At 44.3% G+C, this 11,564-nt stretch overlaps 1 protein-coding gene across 7 annotated transcripts in view; it reads left to right on the top strand.

The window, feature by feature from the left end:
* Positions 1-11,564, top strand: part of LOC123517816 — a 71,224-nt gene that overhangs the window by 45,676 nt on the left and 13,984 nt on the right. For 4 of the 7 annotated variants that reach the window (XM_045278321.1, XM_045278319.1, XM_045278317.1 and 1 more), the window contains exons 2-5: positions 5,098-5,427; positions 6,923-7,827; positions 10,618-10,794; positions 11,072-11,230. In XM_045278321.1, the coding sequence (XP_045134256.1) occupies positions 5,098-5,427; positions 6,923-7,827; positions 10,618-10,794; positions 11,072-11,230 (1,571 nt within the window). The remainder of the gene's footprint in view (positions 1-5,097; positions 5,428-6,922; positions 7,828-10,617; positions 10,795-11,071; positions 11,231-11,564) is intronic. The other 3 variants (XM_045278322.1, XM_045278323.1, XM_045278320.1) reach the window with 2 other exon arrangements.

The following is an 11,564-nucleotide window of genomic DNA, read 5'->3' as shown; positions in this document are numbered from 1 at the left end:
TTATTAATCCACCTGTATGTATGATTTTTGTTATTATCTGGTATACTGTTTTTCATGTTTCTTTTGTTATTGCTTTTGTTGTTGTTGTTCTTATCATCGTTGTTATTTTGGGGATTTTTTTTTTTTTTTTTTTTTTTTGTGATTTCAGTATCGTCTCACTTTTATTTTATCTTTTTTTCTATTTTATTTATATCTTCTCGTTTTTATTTATTTATTTATTTGTTTATTTGTTTTATTTCTCTCTCTCTCTCTCTCTCTCTCTCTCTCTCTCTCTCTCTCTCTCTCTCTCTCTCTCTCTCTCTCTCTCTCTCTCTCTCTCTCTCTCTCTCTCTCTCTCTCTCTCTCTCTCTCTCTCTCTTGTTCTGGTCTTGCTAACATCAGTACTGTGTGAACCCTGAACGCAACGAGCCTGTAAAGACTATCTACTAACAATAATGGACCATACATACACAAGGGAGGAAGGAACACGTCCACCCTTCATGCTGGTTAATTAATCACTGCCGCTTGATTGACGGGTCACGAACACACAGAACAGCACTAACCTGGTCACTCTGCTTGGGGGATTGGTGCCTTTTTCCTTCCTCGATCTCACGGCGCTATCTGACCTTAGTGTGATGTCAAAATTCTATGTTTATTTATCCGTTTATCTGTCTTTTTACCAGTTAGCTTGTCTGTCTCAGTTCATTTCTCTCTCTCTCTCTCTCTCTCTCTCTCTCTCTCTCTCTCTCTCTCTCTCTCTCTCTCTCTCTCTCTCTCTCTCTCTCTCTCTCTCTCTCTCTCTCTCTCTCTCTCTCTCTCTCTCTCTTCTGTTATCTGTGGAGTGAAATAAATAGGCACCACAAGAGGAATCCATCCGCTAAGTAGTCTATCTAGCCCACACCACCACCACCACCACCACCACCACCACCACCACCACCAGTACCACTATCAGGAGCTCCAGAAAATGGGGATCTTCAACAAAGCAAGTCCTCGGTGTAGGCTCAAGTAGCGGGGTTAGTCAGGTTTGCGTTATTCCAACTTTATATATATATATATATATATATATATATATATATATATATATATATATATATATATATATATATATATATATATATATATATATATATATATATATATATATATATATTTTTTTTTTTTTTTTTTTTTTTTTTTATGTAGTAATAGCAGGAACATTTGCCTTGTTATTTCAAGAAAGGAAAAAAAAAATGTACATGCTATTTGTTGGAGTAAACGGATGAATTAATTTTGCTTTGATATCGCAGGAAATATTAATTTATTTTAATTTATGAATGACCAATAAAGAAATCTGTGAAGTTGCCGAATTAGTCTGGTTTTTCTTTCTTTCAAGTATTTGTATTATTTTTCTGTTTTTCTTTTTCGAGAGAGAGAGAGAGAGAGAGAGAGAGAGAGAGAGAGAGAGAGAGAGATATATACATACACATTCCTGCATTATTAATCTGTCTCTCGTGCTGCAGATGTTTATAGCCACTTAAACCAGCACATTAACGTTCACCTCTGGACGTTAAAAGGCGGGAAAATAAAAACAATAAAAAGAGCGTTGACTCAGACTTGGAGAGGAATGGTTGCTGGGTGTATGACGGTAAACACGTACATTAGGAGGCACCGTCCAAGGAGCACAACTGCCTCCGAGCTTCCCTTTTGTTAATACAGGACACGCACTGGCGTTCACTGGAGTTCTCTTGAGGCTCGAGTCTGTCTGGCTTCATAGCAGAGGGCTCCGTCACGTAATGGCCTGCATAAACAAAGGGACACACACACACACACACACACACACACACACACACACACACACACACACACACACACACACACACACACACACACACCTGGTGGAGGGTCCTGAGACGACCTCCTTCTGCTGTTGGTGGTGGTTGTGGTGGTAGTGCTTTTCTTTCTCTTCTTTTTGTTCTTGTTTTTGTTCTTGTTCTTCATGCGCAGTTACAGTTGCACGTGTGGCGCAGTATTATTCAGCTTGTCTTTTTCTGTTCAGGCTTGAAATGAATGAGTTTAATTAAAAGTGAGAATGAAAATGGTCCAACTTTACGAACGCCATGACACAAAACGTAAATGTCTAGGAAAGAAATGTATGGGAAAGTTTAAACACACACACACACACACACACACACACACACACACACACACACACACACACACACACACACACACACACACACACACACACACACACACACACACACACACACACACACATTTTTCTTTAGTATGATTTTTATTTTTAAGATTTCGTAATGATTTTCCATGATGTAAAACAATTGATTGTCTCAAATTATGCCGGTGTTGACTCTTCCCTGATGATTTGTAAATATTTGAAGAGTGAGGAGATTGCCGTGATGACAGTAAACCTCCACTCCTGTACTGGTATCAAGGGCGTGCGCTGCCTCGCCTGGGGCACCTTCCAGTGATCTCCTTCAGTACCACAGCATTAGTTCAGCTTTATTAAGAACATAATACCATAAGAAAATAAGTGAAACTGCAAGAAGCCATCAGGTCTACACATGGCAGTCGCTCCATGAAACATGCCTACCTATTTTCACCTATCATTCTCATCCATAAATTTGACGATCTTTTCAAATATCGTGCCTTATAGTCTCCCGTGTTCGGAGAAGAGTGGAATGGAAGTTTTAATTTCCTCAGGATGCCGAGGTGTGCAAGAAACAGACATTCTTCAGACCACGAGAGGTCCAAGCATATAGTAGAAAGTAGAGGGTACTGATGGCAGACCACTCCCTTCAGTCTGTCTGTCCTTGCCGTCTGTTGTGTCCAAAAAAAGCCCGTCGACTCTCCCTCACAACGTGGTTATTGCTGTGAGTGACGAGGGTGCTGTGGAGGGCGTATGTCAGTCTCACATCAGTTGTAAGTTGCTCTAAGAAAACTATTAAGAAATTTGGCAGGAAACTCTGTTACATAACCTCAGTTCAGCAAAAAGTACAGGCGTGTGTTCTCCGGAGGAACAGACCGCCGGCGTGGGATGATGCGCCCCGCGGCCATTTTTACTCGTGTGAATAGACGAGGTTCTTTGAGATTAATTTTTCTCACTGAGATGAGTTTGTATACATTTGGATGTTTTACGAGGCGATAATAAATTCGTTTTTATTCTTTCGTGCACTGCTTTATGTGAACCCAATGATTTAGGAGAGAGTGTTTCCCGTCAGCGCTTGTGTAATGAGAGCGAAACACGCGGCGCACAGAATACCTGAGAGCGAGGTGTTGCACTACAAATTATGATACACTCCCAGGAAGGAGATTATTACCTTAGAGTGGAGTGGAGTGCCGTCCTCCCGAGTGGGGGGCGCGAGCCAGCGTGGCCCCTTCACGGCAGCGGTGCCCGTGGCTGGTGGCGGTGAGGTAGCTGGGCTAATATTGGGTGTATGTTGGTGGGTGTGGTGCCAGACAGTGGCAGTGCGGCAGGCGCTCAGTGTAGGTGAGGGAGCAGCTAGGAAGCGCGCGTCAGGGTCGCCACAGGCCGGGGCACTCGCCGACCAGCACCACACCACCGCGGCACCACGGCACCACGCCTGTCCGCTGCGCCCTCCATCCGCCGCCACCACGCAGGGTCATGCCAGGAAGATGACCCCCTCCGAGGAGCTCGTACGTAGGTGGCAGGGCAGCACTCTGATATCGGAATTCTTGTGCATAGTGGTTACAGCGGCACATGCCCGCTTTGTTATAATATAATTGTAACTAGTGTGCGTGCGTGCGTGACTGCGTGCGTGTGTCTGTGTGTGTGTGTGTGTGTGTGTGTGTGTGTGTGAGAGAGAGAGAGAGAGAGAGAGAGAGAGAGAGAGAGAGAGAGAGAGAGAGAGAGAGAGAGAGAGAGAGAGAGAGAGAGAGAGAGAGAGAGAGAGAGAGAGAGAGAGAGAGAGAGAGAGAGAGAGAGACACGTGGTTGAACACGAGCCTGGCGGTGGCTGTGTATCTGCTGGCACTAGTTGATCATCATCGGTGTTGGTTCTCATTCGTAAACAAAAAAAAGAAGAAAAAAGACATTGGCCTTGGGAATGGGAAAAGATAAAATTATTTACTACATGTACTACCATTATCTTCGTACTTATTTAATATCGTTATTATTTTGTTACAACTAGTGCTGCAATATCAACCCTAGGGATATTTCACATATTTCATTGTTTTATTTATATTCATTCGTAACTTTTGATAAAAAAAAGACTGATTATTTGATCATTACTCTTGTGGGCCGATTTGTTGGAACATTCCCTCCCCTTTGATGTTTAACTAATTGAATTAAATAAAGGTGATTCGTAAATGTTGCCTTTACAGGACCGTATTGGATATGATTATTTTCAAACCACCAGCTTTTATTTGCGTGTAAACGTGAAAGGCATCCATTAGTGGCGTGGAGGGCCAGCTGTTGACTTCATCATAAGTGCCGCCACGGGGCAACTCTTCGCCTGCCTCCCTGCACATTACAGATTGATGAATGTAGATTTACGCTGTATACTAGACTAGACCATTGAGTTCCGAAAATTAACTGATAACGAAGATAGATTTCATTGTTTATCCATCTATTCATTCCTTCATATGCGTGTGTAGAAGTTTATTTTTTGCCGTCTTGATGTAGTGAGAAGAGAAACGGTGGCAAACAAGTCAGTAGGCGAGGAATGGGATCTTTTCACCACTGCTTAGGGGACGCGGGTAGTGGTGGTAAGTGATGGCGGGGCAGAGAGGGGCATCTAGGCACGGGATGACAGGCAGGCAGGCTGACAGTGATAATTACCATAGATAGTGTCCCGTGACAAGTGTGTATGGCTCTGGCAGTCTTCCTCGGCCAGGTGTGTGCCACTGTCAAGTGTGTCGTGGTCAGGGAATAGTCCAGGTGTGGGCCACGGGGTGTCTCATGATGCTTGTGTAGACTGACCTCATGTGCCACACCCGAGGACCGACCATTACCAACACTAGCCACTCTCTTGGTGTTCTTTGTCCTGCACACAATCTTTACCCCAACAGGTTTGCATCTATAGTCATGACGTCCACTTATAAATTTGTATGCATGTAACGTTGAGTGGCCAGATGTCTCAGTTTGTGGCCTCACGCACAGGGGAGGGCGTGAGCGGTAGTCCCGCCCGCCCTCGTCCCGCAGCCTCCGCTTCGCCCATGCCCCGGTTGCTGCTGTCTGCGGCAGGGCTGAGCGGCTCCGCTTCTCGTCTGAGCGGAGGAGCTGCGGGCGCCGGCCTGTCCACCTCCAGACTGGCAGCATCCTACACGGCCCTCGGCTCCTCGGCCTCCTCGGGCTACGGCTCCTGTGCAGGGGTGGCCGTGGCCTCAACACGACACGAAGACTCTGAGGACCTCTCTGACGTTTCATCCGGCGCCACCTCAGAGGACTCCTCCAGACGCCGACGAAGACGTTCAGCACAGTCCATAAAAGGTGACGGACACGAGGCTTAGTCCACGTGATGCCTCTTCCCTCCCTCCTCCATACCAGTACTAGAGTTGCCTGTCGCTTGCACCCATTGTGATAGTGCTCCCTTCCCTCCCTCGTTTTTTTTTTTTTTGCCCCCTCCTGCAAAATGTATCAACACAATATCCTTATGTTAGTTTTCCGTCCGTCCATCCATCCATCCATTCATGCAAATGTCCGACCCCTCCCACACTCCCTCCAGCGTGGCTAGCGTGTGAGTGCTCCCTCCGTAGAGTGTGATCAGTTTTTTACATTAACCTTTGTGATTTGGTGGTTTGTCCATAACAAATAGAAGATAGTGTGTGTGTGTGTGTGTGTGTGTGTGTGTGTGTGTGTGTGTGTGTGGGTGTAATTTCACCACCGCGATCGTCTGCTGGTTATCCAGCCAGCCTTCCTCATTACGGAGCAAGCTCAGAGCTCATAGACCAATCTTCGAGTAGGACTGAGACCACAACACACTCCACACACCGGGAAAGCGAGGCCACAGCCTCCCGAGTTACATCCCGTACCTACTTGCTGCTAGGTTACACATTAAGGGGGTTTCCAATTTGCCTCGCCGCGCCCGGGATTCGAACCCGGGCCTTTTCGGTTGTGAGCCGATTGTGCTAACCACTACACTACGCGGTGTGTGTGTGTGTGTGTGTGTGTGTGTGTGTGTGTGTGTGTGTGTGTGTGTTTCATTATCAGTGCTCGCAGTTGTCTTGAATTTCTCCCCGCTGCGGCGTATTTATTACTGTTCATTCACTTCACTGCCTCACGGATCACAGACTCGAGATCTTTTACTCCAGCACTCCGTAATTCAATCCACCTTGACTTGAAATACTTGTGCAAAGCTACTACTGAAAATTTTAAATGTGTATAGAATAGGAACGTTCCGCTGAATAACGTGTGTGTGTGTGTGTGTGTGTGTGTGTGTGTGTGTGTGTGTGTGTGTGTGTGTGCGCGCGCGAGCACACCCTTAGCGATCTGAATAGTACAAATGGCGAGACAGCTGTAGACATGAAATTATTCTTTCAATTTTGGTCATTTAATGGAGCGATTTGCTGATTAGGTAAACAGGAAAAGTCACGTCGACGTCTGATGCATTGTTACAACTGTGCCTTTGCTTTACATTGACGCTGCCTAACCTTGGACTTAAGTCATCACTGAGTCATCAGCTGAACTGATTGCTTTGATGAGGGAATCGCTACAGAGCAACAGTAGGCTAAGGTTGTCTCGATGCGAGCCGTGTTTTGTTTGTGGTCTCACCGGAAGTGTCTGTCAGTGGGCGTTTTGCGCGGTAAAATTCATCGTGCACTCACTAGTCACTCTCACCAAGTTTTGACTCTTGCATGTCCTCCCATATCAATTATTTACTAAATTTGCAAAATAATATTGCTAAGAGTTCATTTTATAGACCTTGCTGTATTTAATTTTAGCAGTACACAACACCAAGGGTCTTTAATGTGGCACCTCTCTGCAGGCGAGGCATCTGTTTCTGGGAATGAAGACTTTGAGTGGGTGCGTGGCTCACCAATGTTGACCGACTTGCGGGAAGGTCAGGTCACGCGGCTGGCTACGCCCCCTGACCACCGCACCCATTCCTTGAGGTCCACCCTCACCACGCCCACCGAGGCAGTGGAGGAAGTCTGTGCCGGGCTGACTCCCCGCCATCGTCAGTACCCGCGGCCCCCTCCCGTGCCTCGCCCCAGGACTTTGGAGGCCGGAGAGCTCGTCCCTCACAGATCCATCCGAGATTTGTTAAGGGACAGCATTCGGGACTCCCGTGACAGTCTCCGTGACCGTTTATACTCTCCCTCTCGTGAGCTGACCGCGCACAGGCTGTCCAGAGACTCGTCAGTGGAACGTGGAGCAAGAGATTCTTCATGTGAGCGAGCCTCTGTATCCAGTCTCCACCAGCACAGCCACCACCACCACCACTTGACGCCCTCGCGCCTCAGTCAACACGCCTGCTGTGATCCTCCCTCGTGTTGGTGCGAGGAAGAGGAGCTTGACTACGAGTCCTGCGATGAGCGCCACCACCACCACCGGCACAGTTACCATGAGGGTTTGCACCGCGCCCACCTGCACCAGCTACAGCCTCACCACCACCATCACCGATCGAGCCGTGACCCATCACGGGAGCGGCGTGGGTCAAGGGGTCAAGGGACAGGAGACAGTGGCAGATCTTCACCCTGCTGTTGTAGGCACTGTCTTCAGACAGGGTCTCATAGCTCCATAGCTGGCCACGACTACTGTGCCAACAACCGCCTGGCGCTACCCTGCACTAACAAGGTGGGTGGAGGCCTTGTCATCCCGCAGGGGAGCCGTCCACACCGCCGTCTCGACTCTGACTACATCGCTTTATGGAGCTGCCACTCCCCGCCGGTACGTGCCACTCACACTGGGCCTCACACTCACCCTCACACAGCAGTTTCGACCTGTAAAGTGTTAATACTTATATTGACAAAGATAAACATTTATTTTTTCAGAGTCGTACGCTTTTTATGTCGCTAACGTGTAGTTAATCATCCTTCCTCTGCTGTTTAAGTCCATTGGTGCGAGTGATGGATCACATAGTGTGTGTGGTATGTATGGGCGGCTGGAGGTTCCTGCAACTAACTCAGGACACCGCATGGTATCCACCTACTAGACCTCACCTTCGTCTGGCACACAGCACCACCCCGCTGCGTGACGGCACCTTCCCGTCGATACAGTCAGCACGCGCGTAAAACTAAGACTCTCAGTTCAATGCTCGTCTTTTATCAGAATCACTCGCAGGCAAAGACACCCATCAGGAGACACTTGCTTGTTGCCGATGCGAGGCTGAAGACGCGGTGCCAGGTCGTGGGTGGGTGCCGGGGGCTGCTGCAGGCCGGTGTGTAGCGGACCTCACACCGCTTACTGGAGTTACTTACCAACCTTGAGTTTTGTGCTAACCACGGACCACTAATCACACCAAGACCTACTAGTGTGTATTAAGTGTGTATTTGTTGCACATAACTAGTGTTGTGTTGCTAGAGATGCCAGCAGCCTGTCAAGGTCGGGCGGCGTTGTGTTGTTGCTGTTACTGTTGTTGTTGTGTGCATGTCCCACGTGCTGTGCCTTGCCTGCCCGCCTGTCTGGATGGACGTGTTCAGGTATTACCACCATTATTGTTTTATCAGTTCATCTCTACGTTCGTTTTGTGTTTATTGTTACTAGCACTGCTGTTGCTTGCATTGTCTGTTTTGTTCACACCAGCCTAGTTCACCGTACAATATGCCCAAGCTCTTACTGTATTTTAATGTTTACCTTTCATTACACAGGCGTATTAGAGTAGTAGCCTTTATTATTAGTATTATTTATTAGTTCACTTGTCAAGATGCATCGCTCAGACTGTACAGAACACGATCACTGCGAATTGAACGAGAATCAAAAGGGTTCTTAGTATATTGAAGGGTATACTCGTATAATAGATAAATCTCTCTCTCTCTCTCTCTCTCTCTCTCTCTCTCTCTCTCTCGCTGGAGCAGAAAACAAAGGGAAATTTGATCATAGCGCCGTGGCAGGAGAGAGCTGGAGACGGTAGATGAGGGAGTGTGTTAGGCGGGTACTACTCCTCTTCTGTAGGGATTTAGTGGTTCGGATCTTGAGCATTGCATGGAACTAAGGACGCGCATATCGTACTTTTATTTACTGGTTTGAGATATTTATCATACTCTGATGATTTTGTGTTTGTTTCTGTTTAGTTGTTCCAGTTTTATATATTTATTTTTTTTTTTCCGTGCTGTCTGTGTGTGTGTGTGAATTCTGTTTTTCTTTTTCAGTTTTTTTCTTCTTTTTTTCAATGTGATAACAATATGATATAATGAGGAGGTACTTTTTTTTCTTTTTCTCTTTTTCGTCGTTACAGTTTTATTTATTTTATTATTTTATTTTATTTTATTTTATTTTCGTTTTGGTTTGTAGTAGTTCTTTTGTTTTCTTTCCAGGAAGTGAATGAATTGGTGGCGTGGCGTGTTATGGTGGTGGTGTTATTTATTGTTACTGCTCTATTCGTTGCTATTGTTAACTGTTTATTATTATTATTATTATTATTATTATTATTATTTTCATCATCATCATCATCATCATCATCATCATCATCATCATCATCATCATCACCACCACCACCACCACCACCACCACCACCACCACCACCACCACTACTACTACTACTACTACTACTACTACTACTACTACTACTACTACTACTACTACTACTACTACTATTTCTACTTCTACTACTACTCTTTAAATTGGATAGAAATTATAAAACATTATTTTTCATCATTGACTTAGTTGTAGGCGTTTATAAAGACATCACACATTCCTTCTGGTTGTGCGAATTGTTTCATGCTGTAGTGAAAGGTTAAGGCTTTATACTGACTTAGCACCAACAACTTACTTGTTTCTTCCTTTGTTTTGTTTTTATATATTATTTATTGATCTACTTATTTGTTTTTTTTTTCTTTTACTTTGTGTATAAGCAACATCAAAGTTATCAAGAATCTCCTTTTTTTTTCCCTTCTGCTGTCATGCTGCAAGGAACAGTCACCCTTGGGAATTTCTGAATACGTAGTTGCAACAGTTTTCACGTCAGTGTTCTTCAGGGACTGGGATTTTAGTTTGATATTATGGGCCAGTTTATCTAGTAATTCTAAATGACCTGCACACATATGAACACTGACAACAGTAAGTATAAGTCACTCATTGCATTTCCTAACTGGACATTCAGGTCAGTGCTTTATTGAGAATTGTATGTCTGCAAGAATTTCTTTAATTTAAGCTATGAGAATGTTTGTTGTGTGAGTCTCGGGTAGGCTTGTCCACTCCACTGGCTAAGGAAATATTTGTGTGAATTATTTTATTTATTTTGCTTCTCAGTTCATACAGATTGAATGCAGTATCAGTATTTTTTATTTTAGTTTCATCATTTTAATTTTGCAAGTGTGTTCAGTGTATTATTATTGCAATTGATTCTAACTAACAAGAGACTGGTATTTTTCATGTATGATTTAAATTTTTTACTTTCTCAAATATACTGCATATGTGCTTGAATGTGAATGCCACGATTGTTAAAGTTTGATACTGATGTTAGGAAAATTGGCTTAGCACTTATGTAGAGATATTGATGATGCCATGTAATGCTGACAGGGCAGCTCACTGGAGGACCGGGTCATGCGCCTGGAAGGTGACAAGGAGTCCTTGCAGCTACAAGTGACAGTCCTCACTGAGCAAGTTGAGGCACAGGCGGAGAAAATTACTGACCTGGAGAACCTGCTGGACGACAAGAAGGATCAGCTACAGAAGACCGAGGAGCAGCTTCAGAAGGTGGTGATGATTTGAACATGTTCTTGCCTTTCCATCATAGCAGCAGTTATGGCAGAATTTTGATTCAGTGTTTTCTGAAATAATTCATTCTTTTATTCATGTATGTAATCTGTATTATTGTCAAGATACATTAAGTGCTGTAGAAGCAGCTTTTCCACAGAGACTGTTTATGTAAAAGTCTTTACTTCTATGTGTGTGAATACAGTAGTCAGATTTTTTAATTATACATTTTCAATAAAACATGTTAAAGAAATTAATACCTCTCGTATTTTTGCAGGAAATTATAATTAGGACGAGTCTGGAAACTCAACGTTTAGAGCTAGTAAGTGAAATTAGTAATATGAAGCTTCACCAGGCAGCTTATGAAAGGGAAAACCTTGAACTACGAGACAAGATCCGGCACAGTGACCACCAGTCGAATAATGCAAAGATGCAGGTAAGTCATCCTTGTTTTGAGCCAAGTAAATTTTTGTATGCATTTGATTTTTCTTAGCTGACTGGGATTTTAAAGGCTATGATAAGCCTTCTTTGCAAAACTGCCTTGCTGATTGTACCGTTTTTGTTTGTTCATTCCTATGGTGTGAAGAATGTTTGTTGTGTTATGATGTTAAGAAATAGTTTGGTTATGTCTCATTTATAACCTCATTCTTGATACTATAATGAAAAATAACAAATTGTAAAGTTGTATATATTTAAACTGTTAACTGTGGACATTGAATATTTGAAAGACATCTTACATTACTGACATTCATGTTTGCATGACACACTTT

This window comes from Portunus trituberculatus, chromosome 42 (genome assembly GCF_017591435.1).
Source record: "Portunus trituberculatus isolate SZX2019 chromosome 42, ASM1759143v1, whole genome shotgun sequence".
Lineage (NCBI taxonomy): Eukaryota > Metazoa > Arthropoda > Malacostraca > Decapoda > Portunidae > Portunus > Portunus trituberculatus.
Note: the sequence above shows the minus strand (reverse complement) of the source record. Positions and strands in the feature narration are given on the sequence as shown.